Consider the following 24,933-nt stretch of genomic DNA (forward strand, 5'->3'; position numbering starts at 1 on the left):
CCGCCGGTCCCGCTCCGGCCTTCAGTGTCCGCCTCAGACGCTCCCGAGGCCACGGAGCGCCCGCGCTGAGGCGGGCAACAGGACGTGGCGGGGCCCCAGACGCCCGGGGCCGGGCCGGGCCGGGCGCGCTGCGCGGCTGCGGGGGTGAGCGGGCAGGGCGGGCCGCGGCCCCGCGCCCCTCCGCGCCTCCCAGCCCCGAGCACATGCCGGCGGGCCCGGGCGCGGAAGCAGCCAATGGCGGCGGGGCAGGACATGATGTCAGAGGGGCTGTAGAAAAGGCGCGGAGCCTCGCGCGGCGCCCGGGCTGCAGACGCGCCGCTCGCAGGCACCGCGGCGGGCGGCGGCTCCGGCTCCGCCGCTCCGCTCCCCCCCTGCGGCGCGGCCGCCTTGCGAGCAGCCGCACCGGGCCCCTGGGCCGCGCCGCTTTAAGGAGAGAGGGGGGCTGCCGAGTGCCCGTCCCATCTGGTGCCCATCCAACTCTTCCTCCTTCCCCTTGGCTTTTTCTTTTCCCAATGAGCTCCAGCGGGCTGGGGGAGGAGCGGGGGAAGGAGCAAACTTTGCCCCAGAGCTGCCGCCGCTGCCAGCCCTCTGGACTGTGAGTGCGTACAGTGGGCATCCGCCCCATCCTCCTTGCAGCACCAGCCTGCTCTCCGCCTGCTGCAGCCTCCCTCTCCCTTGCTTTCCTCCTCTAAATTTCGCACAGTACGATGTAGGGGGCTTGTCGTTATTTTTTTTTATTATTTATTTCTCACCGAAGATAGCTTAATTTTTTTATATTTCTATTATTTATTAATCCCTCCCAACCGTAAACCTGCCCAGCCTTCTGCCAGCTGGGCCAGAGCATAAAGCCTGGGACTGCACCTGGGGCAATGAGCCCTGCACTGAAGAAGCCTCCTAGAGGGATGTGCCGGGGCCGCGCAACAGACTAGATCCAAGCCCCGAAGCTTACACCACCAGTTACCCCCTCTCCCTCATCCCCTTCGCTCGCCTTTTCTGCACCCAATCCCCTTGAAACCTCGGATCAGTGCCTGCGCTGCACTCCGGAGATCTTTGCCGGGGTGAAAAGCCCGGAGCCCGAGGAGAGACGGGGCGGCCGTGCTAGATGCATGGGGGAGGGCTCCGGTTAATGCAAGTTCTGGGCTCCTGCAGGGACCCCGACAACTGTCAGCAGCAGCAGCAACTCGGGGCCTCCTCCTCTGCTTCCTCAGCGATGCTTTTCCACAGTCTCTCCGGCTCGGAGATGCACGGGGTCATCGACGAGATGGATCGGAGAACCAAAAGCGAAGCACCGGCCATCAGCTCGGCTATAGACAGGGGAGAGACCGAAACGGTAGGAGGTGAAGGAATGGGAGAGTCATTCAACCCCCTAAACATAATAAACCCCTCAAAGATACAGCTTTTCCCTTAAAATAACAGATCGGGGGGAAACGTGTGCAGAATGCTAAATCGGAAGAAAATTAAGCATAAAGGTACCCCAAAAGATTAAATAAAACCGTGGGGAAAGGCATGAAACTGTTAATTATTAATAATATGCATAGTAATAGTAACGCTTGGGTGAAATGAACGGTACTGCTCTTGCGAGAAAACAGAAAGATAGACCAGTCTTTTGGTAGCGTCCAAGAACTCCTTCCCTTCCCCCAGCCTGTCCGGCCTTCCAAAGTTTTTAGGAAGAGGCAAAGTATGATTTTATACAGATAACATTTTGGCACAGCGATTTTTTTTTTCCCTGCAGAATGGAAACACACCAAAGAATCCAATTCTGTGTTATTTTTCAGGTAGGATGTCTACACTGAGGTAGTCTTTATAGCATTTATGAAGAAAAAAAATCCAAACTCAAGTGCCTTTAAATAATATTTTTTTGAAATAATAGTAGTATGTATGAAGACTGGTTTTGCAAACATGGCAAACAGAACTAGAAGATATGTTTCAGGGAGACAGATGGATGCAAATTTTTATAACTTTACCACTTTTTGTCTTATGTCTGATTATGCATAGTACTTGTATATTAATGCATTTAGATAATAAAAAAGATGCATCCTTCTAACCAGGATTAAGCTAGCAAAGCAGAAGAGATTTCTGAAGTGTAAGCTGATTCAACATTTTATGTATACTTTTTTTTGTTTGTTAAGAAATTTAATTCTGAAGTGAAATTATCTCGTATTTTGGTTAATAGCTGTCTTGTAGGCTGATACGGGCATGTGCAAGATAGATATCTGTTCTCGGGTTTTAAAACTTCATCAGTATGTGTTATTTCTCTTAATGCTATGTAGAAATTTACTTAAAGGAGACAGTGAGAGTATTTAATCCTGAAATACTGGCTGAAAAACAGCCTTTATACTGTAAGGGTGGAACGTGATTTCTAATTAAACGGTTTTGGTTTTCTTTGGAAAAGTTAGTATTTCTCCGTACAATTAAACAATATAAAATGATCTTTCCTGGAATAAATATCGTGGCATGATGCCTTCATATATCTATATATATTGTATATGCATACACGTGTATATAATAAATAGTGGGATAGAATACTGGATCCTTAAATCCCATTTCTGGATCCCAGAATATTTTTGCTACCAGAAAAGCAAAGCTGAAAAATTGTATTTCATTGAAAGTGGATTTACAAGAAACTACTTTGGTTATAAACCGATCCCTAATCATAGGTTGGTTAATGCCTTTAAAGAAATAAGTTATATCAGTGGACTTGTGTGGCTAACATACCAATGTAATGCCATAATTTTATTTATGTATAGTTGTGATGGTGGGAATGTGTAGTGCAAACAGTAGTGCTCGGAGCGATGGGATTTTGTGATCTCTGCAAGCATTGGATGAAAGTAATCAGTGTAGCACATGCTGAAAAAATAGCTTCAGTTTCTGTCGATTCCTCCCTATTAGCTGTCTTGTCTTTTGGCTTTGCGCAAGGACTTAAGGCTCTAGAGGAGGTAAAAGTAAACAAACAACTTCTCCCCCACCCGAACCAAAACACACTGCGTGTTTGTCACATCTGTAAAAAAACCGTTTCGGGTTCTCTTGCACAAGAACAAATCTGAGTGTGCTTTTGTGCAAAGCGGATAGTAGTAAGTTTGGAATGAAGTGGACAGCAGCGCATTGCAAGGTCTGCCATAAACACTGCTCCTCTCTGAGCCTCCTCTCTTGATTCCTGTTTTAAGGTGCCGGCTAAAATAAACGGTTAAATAACGTGCTTAAACGGTTTCCGATATTTTTCTCTCTTCCTTTTTTGGTAGAAGTTGACAGAATATGTATGTATTTGTTTTTTGCAGGGTTTCGTTTGGATTGCGATTTGACACTAAACTATTAAATTATATAGGGGTTACATTTAGTTTTATTGCTTCCAAGTTTATCCCAGCATAATCTAAAGTGCTCTGTTGTTTTTTCCCCACTTTCTTTCCTACACGTTTCCCACTATTTCGTTTTCCTGGTAAAACATTTTGCACCTCGGATATAGTAATGTTCGTCTCCTCCGCAATTTTATTTACTGATCCCTTTAGTGCTTTGGGTCACATCAGATTTGGATACATGTTGTTTGGAACCAGCTTGCAGAGAGAGCTGTGTCTGTAGCACTGTGACTACTAGGGGGTTTGATCGTAATTCACTCGGAATTTTATAGCTAGGAAAATACACACACAGACACGCTCCACATACACGCACTCACAGCGCATCAACTATGCAGACATTCTCAGTATATCCATAATAATGCATTCTAAAAATATCTATCTGTGATTTGCCCTACTCTGTGATTATTGCGCCTGTGTATTGAACAGCATCTTTTCTTTTTCTGGGACTGGAAAATCCACCAAAAAAAATAATCTTGTGTCTCATCCGGACGCCTTCCGTAAAACCCAGCGTGTTTTTCTTTTTGTCTCGCCTGCCTTCCCCGCTCCTGCCGGGAAGGTGGGATGCCGCGGGACCCTGGGGACCTGCGTTCCCGGGCGCAGGAGGCAGGTCGGGGCGGCCCGGCGCGGAGCCCCCTCTCCTCCTCTCCTCTGCCAAGCCCCTGCAAGGGAGAGAAGCCCGGCCCCGGCCGGGCAGGGGGAGGGGGGAGCCCAGCAGTGCACAAGAGTTTCTCCCTCTCGCTAACGGTCTGTAATTGTTTTCCCCCAGCAGACCATGCCTTCCATCAGCAGTGACCGGGCTGCCCTGTGCGCTGGCTGCGGGGGGAAAATCTCCGACCGTTATTACCTCCTGGCTGTGGATAAACAGTGGCACATGCGCTGCCTGAAGTGCTGTGAATGTAAACTCAACCTGGAGTCCGAGCTCACCTGCTTCAGCAAGGACGGCAGCATTTACTGCAAGGAAGATTACTACAGGTACAGCCTACCCTCAGCCTGGGAGGGGGGACCTGCTTGGTGGCCCCCCACGCCGAGCAAACCCAGTCCTGAAGAGACTGCGGAGGGGATCCGTGGGCATGCGGTCTCCGTGGTGCAGGCTGTGGGCTCCTAAAACCTCCCACTGGAGAGGGAGACTCACGGTGGGGATGAGCCCCGTGTTCTCGGGAGGAGGGCACGGCCTAGGCACAGCTCTGCTTGCGGGTACTGGGGGCTTCAAGCAGGCGGCCCCTCCCCAGGCTTCCTGGGCTGCGAAGGGAAACGAAACGGCCAAGGGGAATCAGGCGCATTTGCTGCCCTGAAGACGCAGGGCAGAGCACGGCACGGAGCGGCACCCCAACCCTTGGGAAGGGCTTCCTTTCCCCGCCCGCGTCCCTTTGCAGGGGTGAGGGGATGGGGCTGAGCCCCGGGCACGCTGTCAGCCCAGCCGGCAGCGGGGCTGGTCCTCTCCCAGCGGCGGTGCCTCCTGCGCGGGCCCGGGCCGTGTCCGGGGCCCGGAGCTTTCTTCTGCCCCGGGGGCGCAGGGAAGTTTGTGGGGCGGGGGTCAGTACGTTTTCCTGGTGGGAGCTGGCGGGGCAGGCCCTGCGCTGCGAGGTGGGAAACGGGACGGAGCCCCCCCCCCGGGCTCCCGGTGCCCGCCCGGCTGAGGCGCCCGCGAGGGAAAGCCGCTCCGCAAACGTCCCGGCCTTGTGCCGCTGCCCCGGCTGAGGCGGCGGCCCCGGGCCCTGCAGCCCCTCTCCCTCTGCCGCCCTCCGGGCGGACCCGACGAACGGGGTGGGGGGGATGCGCCTCTCACCGTCTCCTCTGGCCGTTCTGTTTTGCAGGAGGTTTTCGGTGCAGAGATGTGCGAGATGTCACCTGGGGATTTCTGCCTCCGAGATGGTTATGAGGGCCAGGGATTTGGTATATCACTTAAATTGCTTCACTTGCACCACTTGCAACAAGATGCTGACCACCGGCGATCATTTTGGCATGAAGGACAATCTGGTGTACTGCCGCCTCCATTTCGAGACTCTCATCCAGGGGGAGTACCAGGTGCATTTCAATCACTCGGATGTAGCCGCTGGGAAGGGCCCGGCATTGGGAGCGGGCTCTGCCAATACTTTGGGACTGCCTTATTACAACGGCGTGGGGACTGTCCAGAAGGGGAGACCCAGGAAAAGGAAGAGTCCAGGGCCCGGGGCAGATCTGGCAGCCTACAACGCAGGTAAGAGACCCCCATCTTCCCCCAGAACGATTCAAATGGTTTGTTTCTGTTCACTTCCAAAGGGGGATTTCCGTTTATTTTAGCTTAAACCGTTAATAATAGTTTAGCTGCAGCATAATTATTGAGATCAAGTGCTGTCAAACTGCAATTACAGAAGCTAATATGTTAGCATTTTTCACTTCAGCTGGAAATAAAATGTTTTGAAGCAAGGTCATCTGGTTAAGGAGGGGGAGAAGGGGGAGTGTAGCCTGAAATAAAATCTGGAAACCAGAGGTTGTAAGTTAGCACTTCAGAGAGCTGTGAATTTTCTTTAGTAGCTACACTCAAAGGCTGCTGATGGGTGAATTATTCCGCCCTTGTCCTGAGCTCTTGCACCCCAGAGTTTTGGAAGGAAGGAAGGAGAGAGGGAGGAAGTAAGAAAGTGACTATTTCCCAAGGACCTGCAGCGGGAGGTGGATGGGGCTGCAGGGCTGTTGGCCGCGGGTGCCCGCAGAGCCCGGGCAGGGGCTGCAGGCAGCAGGTGTCTGCAGGCAGCCTCTAGTCTGCTCGTACAATGACAAGTTCGGCCGGAGTTTGGTTCATCAGATATGACTCGGAGAAGAGCCAGGAAACTCACAGCATCCCCTTTCCAAACTCTTGCTGTCCCGAGTCACAGCCCCTGCCTCTTAACTGAGAGCAGCAGCAAGAAGAAAGGGAGCAAACCTGGCAGCAGCCCCAAGCCTGCAGTCTGTGCAGAAACACTGTCTCCCAGGCTTTCTGCTTCGAGCTGCGAACTTTCTGATGTGTTTCCTCGTTTAACCTCGCCACGACCACAACAGCACTGCAATTTTGCAGGCAAAGGAATTCGAGCAGTCTCCTGCCCCCCCCCCCCCCCCCCCCCCCCGCCAATCCTTGCCTCCCCCCTTCCCCTCGCTCTTCTTCGTCCATGTAAGTGCCCACCAGAGCGGCTGTGACCACTGGGTCTTCCAGCACTACTGCGTGTATGCAACAAGAAAAAAAAAAGCGTTTGGACAAAAGAAAATTCTTAGATCTTGATTTTATTAGAAGAATTCGAGGCGGAGGTGGGGTTTACTTCAAACCCGAGTTTCCCTAAGCTGTGCGCTCAGCCGTCCCGTTAGACCCTGGAGACGAAACTCGTTTGCCTGTTTCGTTGTGCTGCTTCAGTATTGTCTGCACTTCTCCACTCTTTCGAGAGTGTTTTCTTTTTTAATCTACGAAGTTCAGACATGTCCCATTGGGCTAGATTTACCTTTAACATTTTTTTTTTCCCGAAGAGGTCGTTAGGTAAAGGCCAAGTTTGCTGCGGTTTGTTTCGAGCCGCACCTCTGCGCTCCCCGACTGCCCCGGACTCACAGCTCCGGGCTGCGCTCAGCTCCCGCCGTTCCGCCTTGTACAGAGAGAGAAAGGAGGGGGGGTGGGAAGGTGTGTGGGGGAGACGAGGGGAAGTGTAGTGGTGATGGGGGTCTCGGATGTACTTGTGATCTTCCAGTACCGAGGGCTTCGGGTGCGGGGGAGGCAACCACGCCGGGCTGCGGGTGTTCTGCGCCTAAAGACAGAGTAACAATAGCGACGAACTGGAGTGGTTTGCGCTGAAAATGGCAGGGAGCAAAGGCGCATCTCTAACGGGCAAACGCACCTCGGGAGCAAAATTGCCAGCTATTATTGGTTTAACTAATTGCTGAATAATTTGGAAATAGTGCAAAAGTCAGTAGTAGTCCCAGTGGTGAAGGTTGATGAAAGGAGTGTGTAGTGTTCTTGCGAGTAACAGTTGAGCTTAAAACACACATAAAATATGCATCTTTCCCATTTAGAAAGTCTCCTTTTCGGAGGGATTAGATTTTAATTGTCCTTCCACTGTCTCCCTGTGCAGGGCAGATGTTCAGATTCAAAGGACCTGTAAACCGAACCAGCGGCATCTGTCCTGAATGGGAGCACAGCCTGAGAAAGTCTTACTGCTCCCTGACTTCCTAAATAAACCGTCTTTAACTGTATTTTTTTTAAATTCGTTTTCAAAATAATTGCCCTCCGATTTTTGGTCTTTTAGTTTTTGTTTAGAGCCTGCAACTGAAGCTTGAGAGATCTTCCTTGAGGAACCTTTGGCTTCTTTGCTTAAACTATTTATCTACTTAACTATTTACTAAACCAATAATCGACTAATTTATAGGACATTAAGTACCATTGATCTTGGAAATCAGACCAGGTTGCCCGTTGATGTAAAATTTCACAGACTAGTAAATTATTGCAAAACCTTCGATTTTGTGCCTTTTAAAGGGAAACCGTTTAAAAGTGTGACAGTTTTTCTTTTTATTTTTAATGGAACTTGTCATTTCCTTCTCAGAAATGCACTAGAAATGCACAATATTGTCCTCTGAGGGGATCTGTTGCTGGTAATTTGTGTAGAATACTTTGTGTAAATAGATCTACATCCAGAGGTGGTGGGAAAAGGGGGACCGGTAAACTTAGGCAGAGTTGACACTGGAATTATTTCATAAATTGCAGCAAATATTCATCTGCAACACGAATTGGACTGACTTTTTTTTTCCTACTGAAACGAGACTCAGTTCGCACAGGGATGATGGGTTTTAGATGTGGATAGAGCCTGACAAGTGGAAAATAGCTTAGAAGGATGCTGAAACTTCAAAAAGAAAGAAAAAGAAATCTTTCTTCTTTCTTTTCTTTTTTTTTTTTTTTTTTAAAGTGTGTTCCTGTGATCATAATTTCTTCTTTCACTTGTTGGAATGAAGTTTGATGGGTTTTTTTAGGTCAGTAAATCAATGGCTGAAAGCTTGCTGAACACAGAAGCACCTGTAAAGAATTCTGAATACTCCCTTTGTGAATTAGACCCCAAACCTCCCACATCCTGCTATATTTTGTTCATTTGTATCTAGTCTGTCTTTAATATGAAGACACGAAAATATCCTCGAAAAAGACAGAGGTACTACGCGGACTTGGGGCACGACAAACTGATAAAATACCCATAATCTGTGCAAACAGTGAAGATATTAAGAAATATTTCCTGACTTTACTAGCAGGACGATACCTTATGTTTCAGTAAGAAGGTGACTAAACGTCTAGGCTGGATACACATCCTCGGCGGATGGGGGGCCGGGGGTTGGTGGCCGTGGAGGCGGCTCTTTGCCGGGGGACGGGAGGGTGCTGAGGCGCTGGCCCCGCTCCCTCGCCACGGGTGGGCCCCGGGGCCGTTTGGAGCTGACCCTCCGAAAGGGCTTTGGCACAAGATTTTTTCCCCTGACAAAAATGGGAAAAGCCTGGAAAGTTTTGAAGAGCGAATTTCTCTTTACCTCCTCATTTCCCCGGGGACTAAAAGCTCAGAATAAGCTTTCCTGAGACTACAGTTGCAGAGCGAGCAAACAGGAGTCGCAGCTTAAAAACGGATGTCTCGCAACGATTTCCTAAGAAAAATAAGAGTTCCCTCCTTCCCCCACTCCTCCTCTTCCCCCCCCCCTCAGACGCGGTCACCTTTCGGGCTCCCCCGGGCGCGGTGCATCTGGCCCCTCCCCGGGAGGCAGGGGTTGGGGTCGGGGCAGGCGGAGGGGTTGGGGTCGGGGCAGGGAGCCCGCACTGCTCTCTCCCCGAAGGGCGAGCGGGGCCCCGGCAGCGCTCCCTCTCTTCCCCCGCCAGGGAGGCTGCCGCGGTCCCTCGGGAAGAGCGCGGCGGGGCGAGCCCCACGGGGAGCGGAGCGGAGCCTGCCCCTTCCCCCGGCCCTGCAGCCGGCCTGGCAGGCAGTGAGGAGCCCGGCTCGGCCGGGGCTGCCCGGGTTAATCGCGGCGCTCGGGGAATTACCGCGCACTCGCACCGGCTATTCAGCGCCATTCAATTGGCTTAATTGAGGGGAAAAACCCTCCGCGGCTGGCTCCTCCCGCGCCGCCCGGTGCCCGCCGGAGGCCCGGCGCGGCCCCTCTCCGGACCTTTTGTTCTCCCGCCCCGCCGCAGCCCCGGCCCGGGCCGCTCTCTTCCCCCAGAGGGACCGCGGCCGCGGGGGGAGCGGCCCGTCCCTTGGGCAGCCCCGGGAGGCAGCGGGACACGCAGCGCTTTTGTCCGAGGCGGCTGAGGAAGGCCAAAGGAAAGAGTTTCTAATCCCAGCTCTCTCTCGTGGCCTTGTGATGTTCAGCCTGGAAATAGCCGTTCCTTAAGACAGGCTTTATTTCCCTCTTCCTAGAAACATCTCTTGAAATTTCAAGGTTGAGGCAGCGCTTTCTGTGTCCATTGCTCCGAAGGCTCAGAGGGGGTCCCCTCTTTTCAATGCTGCCAAGGAGCCTCAGATGCAGTGAGGGTTACCTTGCCTGCTCTGAGTGCCACAGCATCACCCCTTTTAATCCCAGTTGTGTAAAGAGTTCAGGAGTCTGTCTTGTCCAAGTGTCTTCTCCTCCCACCAGGGAGAAAGACTGTCTCTGTTCCTGTCCCAAGTACCATTCAGAGGGCTCTGTCTCACTTTTGTCCCCTTGGAGGGCGCGTGTGCCACAAAGTCCTTTACACACTCCTGCCAAACAACAAATAAGGCTGCACCCCTGCCTAGTCTAGTTAATCACAAGTTCCCTCTCCAGGCAGCAGAAGGTTAAAACACCCCCTTGACTCTTATTACAGAAGGAAAGGGGTGTATGTTCCTGAGCCGCTGAATATGGGGAGCTGATGCATGGACCAAATGTGTCTCTTGTTTCATCATTCTTTCAGAATCAGGATTAGTTTGCTTTCTTTTTGGGTAATTTAACATGTCAAACACAAGCTACTAAGAACAAAAGTTCCCCCAAAGGAAATTCTCTTTCCCGTCTTCTTCATGTACCATGTACTCAGCGACCTACTGACTGCTGAGCACATGCTTTGCCCCAATCCTGACATATGCAGGGATCTGGTAATCTGAGTGTGAAACAGTGCTCCTAAGTTTTCTTCTTCAAATAGTGTTTGTTACAAAGATAACAGCATGTCCTGCTTCACACTCATGTTGCTGGTTTTAGGGATGTTATTATGCATTATTCTGCAGAGGATATTTTGGTCACCAATATCAAAATACAATGTTTTAATCTGTTTCTAGTGATGCTCTCCGTGGACATCACCATCTTGTGGCCAAATGGACACTTGTATCATGGTGCTAAATGGAGGAGGCTGTAGGAGCTGGCCGCTGGTGAGACCAGCCGAAGGACAGGAGGGGAATGGCCTGGATGTGGGGACTGCAGTCAAAGGCACAAGAGACATAGAAATGTTGTAGGGTCAAAAAAGTGACTTGGCACCGCTTCAGAATTTGTTTTATCACAAATAGGAATGAAACATTAGTTAATTTAAGACTCCTCTATTCAACTGGAATTTTATCAATTGTATTTCTCAACTCCGAGCAGGAGCCCTAGATACTGCAATTGAATGGAAATCTTATGTTAGGGATAGTTCAACAATTCTGTTGGGAGATACACAGGGACACCGCAAAGTAACAGGGAAAACAGAGGGTTGCGTGAGGAGCATGTACAGTCTTACACCATGATGCCTTTTGCAGAAACTCCTCAGCTCTTAAAATCTCCACATGCTTACACCCTTGGCCCGTTGCATATCTCTGTGTCTGCAACGCCCATAGACATTTCAGATTCTGAGAGAGATGCATATAATATTAGACCTAATATAATAGACTTTTGAAGATGGTGCCAAGCACCACAACCAAATACGAGAAGGGAATTGGCACTAACTAGGAATACTTATGTCATATCGGGTGATGCCTGGGGGTACCCAAACCACTTGCGCAAGACAACAAACAGCAGACAGCCTCATGCACTTTCAAAATCTGTTCTATAACTTTCTTCATAGAAAAGGACAATAGTTAGCCAGTCTCAGATGGTACATACTTACCGTCATTTTAATATTATTTTTATTTAGTAGATGAGGAGGTAAAATTGTGAGAAATTCGAAGATTAAATTGTTCATTGTCCAGTCAGGCTTGATGAAAAGCTGATACTCTCAATCCATTCTCGGAGGATTTAGAATCACTTTTATTGCCTTGGATCCTGAATGTATCTCATTCACTGTGAAACAGGTTAAAATCCAACTACTTGCAGCCCTAGGGTTTGTTTTGTTGCATATTAACATGAACAGACCTCAGTCCTTCAGACAGATAATTCGATGCATTTGCTCCTAAGTCTCTGTCTGGTTATTTCTGGGACGCTTTGAAAGCATTTAAGATAACACATGAGGTCTTTTCCATTACTAGTACCTAAAATTCTGTGAGTATGTTTTAAAACCAAGTACTGCTTGGTTTACATTTCCATAGTAGAATTTGCTATGAGTTATTCATCTCAGTATTCTTTACATCAGGAATTGTAGCTATGGACTGGAGCGCATGGGATGACCCCAGTTTGGCAACTAGATCTCAGTTCTTAAAACAGAAAAAAGATTTTACTACATTCCATCCAGCTCCATTAATACTGCATTTTTACTATCTCCTTTTATGCATCTTATACCTTTTAAATTCAGGTGCTTCTAGTCTTTCCATGACACAGGAAAACAAGCAGAAATGCTGCTTATTGCTAGAATTTGGCACAAGATACTTAGGTCTGGAAAGGATTTATACAAATGTACGCACATGCACGCACACACGCACACATACATACACATTTATTTATACAGCACAATTTTTTTAAGCTGTTTTTTAAATTATAGGATAACAGAAACACACAGAAAAGTTTGAGGCTTTGGACACTTTCTACGTATTTATTAAACAAACATGCTTTTGGTCTTAAAACTGAATTTTTGCAGGCCTTGCTCTATATTGTACCATATCTTTTTAGAAGTTTTGAAAAGCTGAAGTTTGCAAAGCAGTACATGCTGCAAAATGGCTCTTTATAGAGTCGTATGCATTTTTACATATGTGTACGTGCATTTTATGTATATATTTAAAACTGGTTTTAATGCATGCCTTTCAGAATTTGTATGTTTCAATAGGACTGAAAACCTCTGATGGAGAGCATGAATTGAAAGTAAAACTATAAAGATATACATGTCTATGAGATGTACTCAATTGCAATGAACCAGCAAGAATGGACAACTGAAAACAAATCTGTTTATGTGTTTAAAAATTCACCAAGAATTCACATTTTAAAATAAATTTTTTTTCTCATTTTTTGCATGCAACATAGAACAGAGATAGCAGTGATTTTTCATTACTTTTAACACAAAACTTATGGGAAATTAAAAGGGAGTTGTAGATATTGGAACAGAAAAAGTAAATTAATTACAGTTAGTCGAAGCTAATTTTCAGTTATATCCCTTATTTTTTTAGTGGATTTAAGCTCAGTCCTTAGTGTTATTTTAAGAGGCTTTCTATGGTTTGCTGTATGCACAAATAAATGAAAAACTACTTTTGTTCTATGAGATTATTTTGCTTGGCATTCAACATTTAATACTACTTCATAATTATGATAATGTTTCTTGCTCATAGACTTCCTTTACAGACTTTACAGTTGATTTATGCAAATGTATCAATCAGTGTCATTCAGTGATTTCGAAAGAATATAACGAATTGATCATTCAAACTGGTATTTGCAAATACTTTTTAAAAAAAGGAAATATAAACATATAAATAATTAAAAATAAATTTAATTTGGCATGCCGGTGATATATTCTATTAACAGCTTTATTTCTTTAGCTAGTCAAATTATAGTAATAATTTGCTGTCTGGTACCCACAAACTTTATTTCTTTTATAGTATTTCATTTAATGGTCTCTCTTGTACTCTACAGGATTTAGTTTGATGGAGGAAATAATTATAATTTTAACTGGTCTGTTCCGTCGAGATTTAAGTGGACTATATTGTACAGCTTTCTTTGTATGTTACAATGCAATTTATAGTGATACAAAGTACATTAAAACACTTTACAGAGTTGAGGACTGCTACTGTCCTACAAGCAGAAAGTGGAGGAAAGGCTGTGTGGAGATGGAGGGAAGAAAAAAGGAAACAGACCTGACATTTTAAAAGCCGTAAAGAGGCAGGTGAGGGTCCTTGCAGGCTGGTTATTGTAAGGGAAAAATAGAAGATGCAGAAATGGAGGGGAAGGCAAGTAGGATTTGTACCAGTACAATACATGCCATGGTATGTTATTTTAATTGCTGCACTCAGATGAACTGCAAACAATGTTGGTCACGGAGCAATAGATTTACACGCCTTTTCCTCTTGTTGCCTTAAGCTCTAAGTTGCAATGAAAACGATGGTGACCACCTGGATAGAGACCAGCAATACCCCAGCAATCAAAAAACAAAGCGTATGAGGACATCATTCAAACACCACCAGTTGCGGACAATGAAGTCATACTTTGCTATTAACCACAATCCTGATGCCAAGGACTTGAAACAGCTAGCTCAGAAAACCGGCCTGACCAAAAGAGTTCTTCAGGTAAGAATAGTATTTTGTCTTGGAAAGTAAATAAAATACCAATTTTATATTTAAAATGCCATGCATTTTGCTGATTTTCAAGCTTTTCTCAATCGTTCATACCTTCTGTGAGACTTCAGTTAAATCCTAGAAAGTATCAGAAAAGTTATTTCTTTTCAGTTTCCCAAAAGCAGATCACTTGGGTTCTAATTTTTAATGACAGTTGTGAAGGTTTGGGGTCCTGCTTGTTTTCCTGTAGTTAGTTAATTTGGGTGCATGTTTTAGCTTCCAATCTGTTGTAAAAAAAGTGAATTATTTTAGTTAGTGTGTTCACTGTAACTAGAGAGCTCTTAATTTAGAAATTACTGTGAATGTTTACCTTTATAAGAAATTAATCAGCAGTTTGAATTTATTTTATCAGGTCAAGGAGGATATCTTTTCTTTCATAATTGAAATGGACATAAATTTAATTTTTCAAAGATTAATTTTATATTCATAGTTTAGTAGCTTAGAATGAAAGGAGACTGCATTTTAAAAGTACTTTTTCTCTGAAAGCTGGATTTTTCTTGCTTCAAGAATGTACGCTCCATTTGAACTATTATGCGAAGCAAAGGTGAGACTATTAGTTGATTCAGCGCCATTTTAATTTATAGTTCTGATTGAAGAAGTCAATTTTAATGGGCACTTGTCCAAATAACTATACCTAGAGATAAATTTTGGCATATAGGAGCCATGGCATTCCGGGATCTATTGTTGAAATTTTTAAATGGGTCTTAATTGTAGAAAAATGGTTTGTGAGCTTCCTAGACAGGTAGGGCTCAGAGACAGACTCCTGGGAAAGCATCGTGGACAGCTCTCACAAATTCACAGGCAAGTGGAGGGCAGTAGACAAAAAATATTGAGAAAAAACTGAATTCACTGGAGAGATTCTGGATCTTGCAGTGTTAATACCTAACAGAAGAAGGAATAAAGGTTTTGTAGGCTTCCCAGTAAAAACTACTAATGAAAAACTGTACGTAATTACTTCTCTTGGCTACGTCCTCCATAGCTGGATTTTTTTGTTTTCATGATGCTGATTTGCGGTGATGGAACAGATTCCTCCAAGATAACTAGTGCATATCCTAACACTCAATGCAGTGTCTCTCATAGCAGCTCTCCTTTATCCATGCACATGGGCGAAATAGTTTACTGCATTTGTCTGTCCTTATTTTGACACTTCTCCTTTATTTACCCTCAGAGTTTAGACACTTAAGTAGAATCTATTCTTTCCATTACAGTGCACTCGCACCTGAATTATCTGAGAAATTTCACATAGCGCATTAATAAATGAGATCAGTGTCTAGAAAGTGTCTTTCTCTTGATCATCTTTCTGTTCTCTCTCCTCACTCCACACCAACTTTGACTTCCATCTCTCTCTTCTCTTTGCACCTAATGGGTTTTCCCTTCCAATCTTTTTCCAAGTTCTTGTCTCTGTTTCCTTCCTTTTCAGAATGTATTTCCTCATCTCCAAAATTGGACTCTGCGTCTCCATTACACTTCCGTTCCATTTTCAGTTTCTTCATTGCTTCTGTTCCATCTTAAACATATCACATATTGCAGTTTTAAGGTGCTTAGTGGTTCCTCTTTTTTTGTGGCAAACCCTTACAGTTCCACTAAACTTTTTTTATCATTTTGGTAATTGGTGTTTCACTTCTTTTGCTTTCACAGTTAAATACTCCTTTATGTCTGGGCTCCTTTAGCTGAAGAGTGGTGGAAGGTAATAGTTGGTGAGGATTGCACCCAGAGGATGATGCTGTTGGAGGCAATTCAAGAAAATGGCTCGGAGTGATACTTTGTCTAGTATCACTTGAGTTTTCCTGTCTGTTACGAGCACTCTCTACTCCATACTCTTGGACTTTTTGTTTGAAAATTAATTTGGGCCATGAAAAAACAAACTTGTTTTTTTGATTTTAGAATCGTTGTGCTCAATTTCTCAATTTCTCAATTATTTCTAACCTGAGAGAGGCAATTTTTCAAACACTGAAGTTCACTTATATGAGTTTTAGGGTTGCTCTTTGCTGGGGAGAACTTTTTATGATGTTGGTTACTGAGATAGAGTCACTTGTCAATGCTTTTGTGCCAGAAATGTTGGCATTCCGTCTGTGTCATTTATTGAACATGAAGTAATTCACTGACACTATTGATCTAAACAAGCATCATTAGTATTAGTCTGTCTTACACACTGAAGGTGCATGGACTCCCAGACATACATACTTGCCAGTAGTAAGAATTCTGCATTCCCTAGGTTGTTATTAGGTGTGTTTGTAAGCTGTTGTATTTTCTGTTATGTTCAGATCTCAGTTCAGCTGATGAAGGATTGTGGCTCTTTGTAAAGCATTAATAGAATATATTTTCATAGAAAATGCAAGGCAACAGATCAGGAGAAATTCTCCTGTTCTGAAACCAGTGTACTTCCTAAATACACATAGTAGAGTTCCTAGTGATTTAGGAAACAGCTACAGTACCTTTACTATATAGACAGTCCCACACAACATGTAACGAGGGTACTTTGTAGATGAGCAGAGAATTTGACCATATTCTTAATGATCTGTGATATCGGATTGGGAAGACCTGACTTCTGTCTTTGCATTATATACAATTAGTCATCAGCTACACATGTCCAGAAGTGGAATGGCACTGAAATGTAGCATACTGCTTCATAAACTACATTTCCTTCAGTGGCTTTGTAATGCAGACTGTTTTCTGTAATTAGCCACATTAGAATCACAGTAAGCCTATTTATATTTTTAACCTCTATTTTTATTTTTTTTCATTCCAATTTAGCTTTATATTTGCGATTTAATTTATACACCTCTTGTACTGCAGCTGGAGCACATAAGCCCATTGTAAGTTATCATTCATAATTAAAGTGACCAGCTAATTGTGAACTAACTAACTGGCATAAATGTTCCTCTTTTGGGAATAGATCTTTCTTTTTGTGAATTTAGAAAGGGAAGGTGGAAGTAAATAGCCCAAAGAAGATACGGCTTGCTAGCTATAGGTATGTATCTCTTCTCTCCCCAGGATTCTGGAATATGATTATCCATGGCAAAAGCAGTTTAGGAACATAAAGCGTCGTTTTTCAGTGGGTGTCTTGTACACTGCTTATTCTTTCTTGAATTGGTCCCCGGTAAAGTTGCTATGAAAACCCTACAAAGATTAGTGCATGCATTTGGAGTTTGCTAATTCAATTTCCAGTAGTCAACAGGCATGAAAATTTTCACAATTGTGTGTGGGTACCCTGTGCTACCTTTCAGTGAAGATTTGCTTTAGGCTAGCATACGGCAGACTCTTTACCGAGCCTCCATTCATAAAATATCCCATAGCTCTCCTTTAACTGTGAGTTTACTAATAACAACAGAGTAATCAGAATGTGTGTGCAATGAGTGAACATAGTTTGCTTTGTGGTGCAACATCTTTTATATTTTTGCTTCTCCGTTTACTAGTTAGTAAAATTCGGTAAGCCTAAATGTCCCCAGGTAGCTGTGTGAAAGAGCAAAATTGTGTTTAAAAATTTGTTTCTAGCACAAGCTATTCATACAACAAATATATAACAGGTGCAACAACGGAGGTGTTACAAACAAGAAAATAAAGTTATCTAAGGTGATTAGATGATTTCATCCACTGCAGTATCCAAATTCTTTACGATACTTAGTGTATTTATTTTCAATACTTCCCTGTCCTATGGAGGTGTTATTTTATTCCTACTTTACTTGATGGAGACAAAGGGTTAGCTGCACAGATCACTGAAGACGTAGTATAATATTTTAACCACAGTAAATATTATTTTGCCTAGCTGCCGAGTTGGCCAGCTACAGGCATCCAGCCCCGCTAAGGAGAATGTGGTTGCGTCGGTGGTGGGTCTCGCAGCTGCTTTTATTTTTCAGCGGGAGCTTTGGTCCATTTTTTCCCTTTTGATTTGAAATAGCTCAGCCTTATAATGATACAGTTGGACAGAAAAACACTAAATACTTTCCAATGATTTTGTTTATTCCTCAGTACTGAAGACCAGATTCCTAATTGTGTAATTGATGTGAGATAAGTCCTTCTGGAACAATTCTTTCAGTTATGTATGTTTGGCTTATTATTTCTTTACTTTACTGTAATACCGTTACAGGTGCAGGGCCTGAATTGCCAATGATGTGAGCATACCGCGCTACTGCCATTATGCCTGGGCAACCCTGACTTGCCAGCTCTTAAACGCTACTTTGCACAGCCATAAGTAATGGCACGGGGCAGTACAGAAGCAGGCCTGCATTCCTACAGCTCAGCAAACAATATTTTTAATTCTTCACTACTCTTCAACGTGAAGTCTTTCCTGAATACTGTTATATCTTAAGCACATACCAGAATATCGCTATTGCAATAATGATGTTATCCCTTTCTATCATAAGACAGGGTATTTTCAGAATTTCAATTAAGAAATATTTAGATGTCTTTTCAGTAATACGATGAATATTTATTATTGGACAATTTTAAAGAGCTTTATAACCATTAGCTGATTAACCTTAACAATATCTCAGTGAGGAAGGAAGTGAAAGTAGTCATATAATCTCTATTTTTTTAAAATAAGACTTACAAGTTTATGAATATTTTCTATGTCTAACATCAATTACCACTATTAAAGAGAGAATGATCCATCTTATATGTGCAGCTCTTGCAAGCAGCATGAACGGTCATTGGCGAGGGCATCTGAGTACAGGTTTTCATATTTAATGGAAGATAAAGGAGAATACATAAACACCAACAATCTTACTCATTTTTCTTTACATACGAGGTTTCAAATCACAAACAGAAACAATATTGTAGAGTCTCTCGCTCTGTTAAGGTTAAGGAGCAGTTGGACACTTAGGAACAATGTAAATAAACAAAATAGTTATGGTGCCTTCTACGCTTTTACACACTTTAAACAAGAAAATTGTTTTGTGACTAGGAATGGAAATTTTACTCATATTTGGGACTACTGCATATATGTATATGCATATTTTTAATGAACATGTGTGAAATTATGCAGAAGTATGTGTATATGCAACTGGATGAGGTTAGTCTGTTCTAATTATTATGTAACCATGGTACACATACATATCAACAGCGGCGGAGTCTAAACTTCCATTTTGCCTTCATATGTATTATCCTTTTTACAATTGCTAGAAGGTGTATTAAAAAAACCAAACCCAAATACATTTGTGGGATAAATAGAAATTATCTCTTACTGAAAGGTAAAAAATCCCATAAATATTCAAATTGCTGGTTTTTACCATTTGCAACTAGTTGGCTCAAGACTTTGCAGCTTGAATGACCAGAACAAACTGATGTGCTGCACTTGCATGCCCTGCACACGAGGGTCCCTGCCTTACTCAGGACCCCGCGCACACACGCACATCCCTTCTTGCATGGCTCTGAATGAACAGTCATAGGAGAGGACCCTGGCTATGAACGTTCCAGGCAAAAATACCACATTTGGTTTTGCCTGGTTTTGACCACATCGCTGTCCTTTAACAGGTTTATCACTATAATGGACTGTGTTATGAAATCATGAGTATGTTTTTGCCAGTGCTAGTTCAGGAGAAGATTTTTGTTTTCTTGTTGTATATGAAACCAATACATAGCCTTTAAACTAAGTGTTTTAACAAAGGGAATGCCAACATAAACTGTTTTAAAATACTAAGCTTTCAGAAACAGGGACCTGTAGGGATGTGATTTTTGCATGGCCCATGAATGCAGCTCCTACGGCCACTGCTAGAATTTGTGCCCAAGGATTATTTCCTCGTGGCATTCCCTGGAGAGTGCAAGAGAGAGGGTGTGCACCTTAAAGACCCTTGGCTGGGGGAGAAAGCTTTCCAGAGAAAAAGTAAGAGTGCTCAATGGGGGGAATTTGGGGCTGGACCATCCATAGAAGAAAACCAGTCAGAGGAAAAAAGCCGAGACATATTCATCAGTTCTAACTGCGTCTGGCAAGCTGAGAGTGCAACAAGAACACCTTACAGGACTGCTCGTATTTAAGTATTACTCCTCTGTTAGCGGTCTGGCTGAAAGCAGATCCTATGGCAGAGGCCATGCTGTTTCAGAGTCAGAGGTCAGAATTTCTGTACAGGTTGGTGTGGCCTCGTGAGCTCCACGCACTCAATTTCCCTGTAGAGGCCACAGAGGAGAAATCTGATGGAGCTACTGTATGGCCATGCAGATCCTTTCGCTCACTCAGTTCCTTTCTCTGACAGATACAGAGATGATGAGGCTCACTGCATTCGGAATGGAAAGACTTGGTCCTATTCCTTATAGCAGGTCAACATGAGGACAGTAGGATCAGGATTGAGTCCATTGTAAAGAATGTAACAATGACAGAAGGCCTTCTGATAAATAACCACAGTGAAATTTCAGCTACTTTGTAGCAGTAAAATTACCTGGAATCAACATATATCAGGTTGAACACAGGGTATTTAATGACATTTTCAAATTCAGTCAAAGTAATATGCCATACTAGGTTTCATGCAAGTTTCACGAATACATTTTATTTTATCTATTTTCAAATCAGTCAGAAAAATATTTTATCTTTAAACAAATCCTGCAGGCAGTGGAGAGCATTATTAACTTGGACCTAAATACTGAAATTTAACTGAGACAGATGAAGTCATGGTTTTTGTCCTTCACTCAGATTATAATCAAATAATGCAAGATTGCATAGCAATCTTGGAAAAATGTTTCTAAGTGGATGTAATTTCTACTGAAATAACAGTTTTAATGCAATGTGGGTCATTAACACAATTCGAGCCTCTTTTCCTGACATCATTCCAGTACTGAAAACATTTGAAAAAGGAGAGTGGCATAGGCAAAGGGAGCTGAAGCATTTCAGAAAGAAGAGTAAGAAAGAGGGACAATCCTTTTAGAAAAGCGAGAGCACTGCTGACACTGAGACACGGGAAAGTTCCTGGGAGAGCCCACAGAAAGGCAGGGTGCTGTGGTCTGTGTCACCTGCTGCTTACGATGGGAGATGGACTTGAAATACAAGGGTGCCGAAACTCATTATTTTATATTCATCAGATGCTTGATGTCTGCCTCATCCAGACAAATACTTCTGGGATTGAGGGCAATCAAGGATTCATGCGGGCTGCCAAATGTCTAAGCATCTTTATACATAGCCTGCACAGAAAGACTCTCCTCCACCCTTAGTCCACTCCTGTCCCAGGCAGACTGTTTATACAGGATTGCAGGAGAGGGAGAGAGGAATGCTTTACAGGTGTACAGCGGACACGTCTCACCACTGGGGCTACTTTTCTAACATGTTACCAGTAAAAACATCTTCCACAATTCAAGTGTTGGTGAATTTGTGAGTATGCTTTTGGTTTTTTAAACACTGCAGCTCTTTAAATGCTACCCTGTTATATTAAACTATTTCAGGTTTGGTTTCAAAATGCTCGAGCCAAATTCAGACGGAACCTCTTACGTCAAGAAAACACAGGGGTGGATAAGACTTCAGACTCAACACTCCAAGCAGGGACCCCATCAGGTCCTGCCTCAGAAATATCCAATGCCTCCATGAGTCCATCCAGCACTCCCACTACTTTAACGGACTTGACTAATCCTACTATGCCTACTGTGACATCTGTCTTGACGTCAGTGCCCGGAAGTCTTGAGGTTCATGAATCTCGAAGTCCTTCACAGACAACTCTTACAAATCTTTTCTGATGACTCTTTCTTAATAATTTCTTTAAAAAAGAAATTATTCTTAGTTGAAATTCCAAGTGTATTTTAATAGAGGCTTTGAGCAACTGACTAACCACAATTAGGATCTCTCCTAAAAAAACAGAAGGAAATGTAGTGTTCTGGTATTACGGAGTATGGACTAAAGAATAACTTGGAAGATCTATTGCAACACAACATTTGTGTAACTGTACAGTTTTGTGGACTGAGCAAGGGAAACAGCAATTAATTTAAGTTGGCTAAAGCTTCTGTATTTTCAAAGACTGCCATGTGCCTTATATACCGTTTTATCTACATACTTTGGATTCCATGTCCACTTCTCTCTTTTTCTCTCTGTATATTTATGACCAGGGCAAAAATGTTAAGAGTTTGTTACTTTGAATAGTCCTAAGCCTTTCATTGGTTGCTTTGTTGTTTTAGAATTTTAAGGTCGAAGTCTGTTCGAATACCAGAATTTGTAAAATCTAACCAGTAATAAAACCACTTATGGAAACTACTTGGTAATGGCTGCAGTTACATTTAACATTAGTGTCACAATCAAGATAGGCCAATTGTATTTAAAAGGATTAGAAAACTGCACTTCGAACACAGTATCTGCCTAGGATAAACTCTAAATATGATGTATACATTCCTCCTGTTCCCTAAGTATATATGGGTGAGAAATCCAGCTTGTACAACAGTCTAGATATCTTCATTATAGAGAAACAAATAACTGTTAGTTGCAGGTAGAAGTTTTCAGATAATGTTAAAATTCAAACAGAAAAATTATACTTAATTTTGCTGCATGAAGGAAACTTGATCTCAGCTAGCATTTATGAAAACAACCTTGCCTTTGTGCAAGAGATGGCTTGTCCCACTTCATGGAGGAGGCAAGTGGGGTATCTGACAGCTGTGTGGCCACAGTCAGTCCCTTACAGAGGTGGGCACTGCGTAATATTTTCCCTAGGAAAAAGACAGAAGTATTTCAGGTTATTTTACAACACCGGTGGGGAAAGTCGAGGCAAAATTATGTTTTATAAAGTCACAGCCTTACATTTTTTGTAATGCTTTGAAGGAATAAAAAGCCAAGGAAGACTGATATTGTCAATACTAATAAAAGTGGTTATTCCTTTAGTGATTCTGGACCTTTCAATATAATTTAATTCCCTCTCCCCAAAAAATCTGTGCAGAATATAACTCATATTTTGAAGTTTTTTCCTATTGTTTTTAAAGATGCTTTTCTGTAATTAAGAAATACCTCAACAAAGTTTAAATATGTATAAGAATGAGTATACACTATGCTGTTTGCCCAGTAGTTTTATAGATTTTGAGTGGTACATAAGAGGCATATGGTTGTTCCTTTTCAAACCTATTACAATCAGTTTATTTCAGTCAAATGTTAGGTTGTATGTGGCTAGCTCTCTAAAACTAATCTGTCATTCCCATTGGATCAAAATTGCTAAAAGATTATTCCAAATAAACAGCCAGATAGGTGCCAAGGTTCGTGTTCTTTGCCCTTTTCAGTGCATTGAAGATGATTCAGTAGGCCAGACTCTTTGGTAACAAAGTTTTGGGTTTAAAAGTTCTGCATTTATTCAGCTTTCTCAGCTGAAAATTTGCCATTCTTGTGCAAGCCAAATTCCTATCGAGATCAGTGAGAGATCTCAGGGCATGAGGACTGTGGGATAGAAATGCTGACATAATTAGGTCATTTATTAACCTTTTTTACACTTCAGCTTAAAAAACCCCACAGGTGAGTTATCTGAAAAGCAAGATAGTCCTAAAAAAATCACAACTAGCAAAGATCTGTGAAAGGGATTACATTCTGGTCACTAAACCCGATAGCCTAGCATAGTTCATTAAGTTTATGCACAATGATGAAACATTAAAAAAGATAATTTGGGTTGAATTAATAACTGTTACAGGTTTGTCCAAGACATTTTTCCTCATCATATAAATGTCTAATAAGGAAATTGTGCTGGTTAGTGGACTGTAAAAGAGTACATATCCACCTTTCAGACACAGAGATTCTGCTGTATGTAATGTTTTGTTCATTGTCAATTACCGTGGAGATTTTATTTTTTTTTTTACATGCTTAGCTGGATCTTTTCTTGATTTAAAAGGCAATGTTGGTCCACTGTTAAATGGATACAGCCCATAATTAAAACCCCTGTGTATTAACCTGTAAACAGTTTTAAAAAACTGAATCCTGAATTAAGTGTTATGGCAAATGTAGCGGATAACAATTCAAATGGTTCTTTAAAATTGCAGTGCTATTATTTGTGGTCTTGTATTTTAACTACCTGAATCCACACGGATGGAAATACCTTTCAAATCAATTCTCAATATTGCCTTTTCAAATAACTGACATTTATGAAGGGGAATACTCTCGCGTTAATCTTACCTAAAACCTATAAGAGACAATTAGAGAAATTGTCTGGTTTAATCAAATCAGGGATTTTGCATATAAATAAGAGACAATATTCTATGTAGGGTCTTTATGTAGGTGCATTAGGATTCACTCACTGGCTCCAATGACCTATGTTGTCCCCATGATTGTTTCAATCCTGTGGTATTGTTTGGTTGTTTAGAGCTTGTTGGTTTTGAATGCTGTACATTTTTTTACTACTGCAATCCTAATGTTTCTTCACATACTTGTACAGTTCCACATTTGATGTATTAGTCTGAAATTCTGTTAAAAACATGAACAAAAATGGAAATGATATTTCTTTGGAAGTGTATTTTTACTGTATATCTAATTTGAACTAGTTGAACATACTTCTTTACATTTTGCATGATAGGTGTGTAGTTCATTTTTTAAATATGAAAGAGACTTAAGAGTAACTTAGAATGAGAATATAATGAAACCTATACAAATATGGAAAATACATACAATGATTTGCTACTTTTTGACTCAAGAAACTTTTTGAAATACATTTTACCTAGTTTATTTAAGATAATGCAGATATTTTGTCTTTGAGTTCATACATAATTTAAAAGGGGATTACACACTAGAAAAACATTCAAGTCACCATGGTACTCGACAGCACACTGGATTGTTCTTGTCAAGTAAAGAGAGAAGATATTTGATTTTAAGAATGCTGAAATAATATATTTTGATCTAAAATAGAGAGGGATAGCACTACTGTAAGTGATCTCTAATCACAATTTAAAATTTATTGACACTATTAATAGCTACATTTCATAAAACCTATTTTTCATTCAAATTATCTAAGTTTGGGAAGAGAAGACTAAGGATCATTATACTAATGAAGAACCTGAATGCCTGCCCTGGAAGCAAAAGT

The 24,933-nt window shown here is 42.8% G+C and overlaps 1 protein-coding gene across 5 annotated transcripts; it reads left to right on the top strand.

The window, feature by feature from the left end:
• The first annotated feature begins 306 nt into the window (after nucleotides 1-306).
• On the top strand, nucleotides 307-24,394 carry LHX2 (LIM homeobox 2). Of its 5 annotated transcripts, none has more exons than XM_075772361.1 (6): nucleotides 307-595; nucleotides 1,150-1,330; nucleotides 4,117-4,322; nucleotides 5,165-5,547; nucleotides 13,728-13,933; nucleotides 21,347-24,394. In XM_075772361.1, exons 1-6 carry the CDS (start codon nucleotides 513-515, stop codon nucleotides 21,632-21,634), a joined length of 1,347 nt encoding a protein of 448 aa, XP_075628476.1. In that variant the 5' UTR covers nucleotides 307-512; the 3' UTR covers nucleotides 21,635-24,394. The 5 variants fall into 5 exon arrangements, with proteins under 5 accessions (XP_075628476.1, XP_075628477.1, XP_075628479.1 ...); XM_075772362.1 differs by having other exon boundaries at nucleotides 4,120-4,322; XM_075772364.1 differs by lacking the exon at nucleotides 21,347-24,394 and adding an exon at nucleotides 15,620-15,887.
• The last annotated feature ends 539 nt before the right edge of the window (nucleotides 24,395-24,933 follow it).

This window comes from Balearica regulorum, chromosome 20 (assembly GCF_011004875.1).
Source record: "Balearica regulorum gibbericeps isolate bBalReg1 chromosome 20, bBalReg1.pri, whole genome shotgun sequence".
In the NCBI taxonomy this organism is placed as follows: Eukaryota; Metazoa; Chordata; class Aves; order Gruiformes; family Gruidae; genus Balearica; species Balearica regulorum.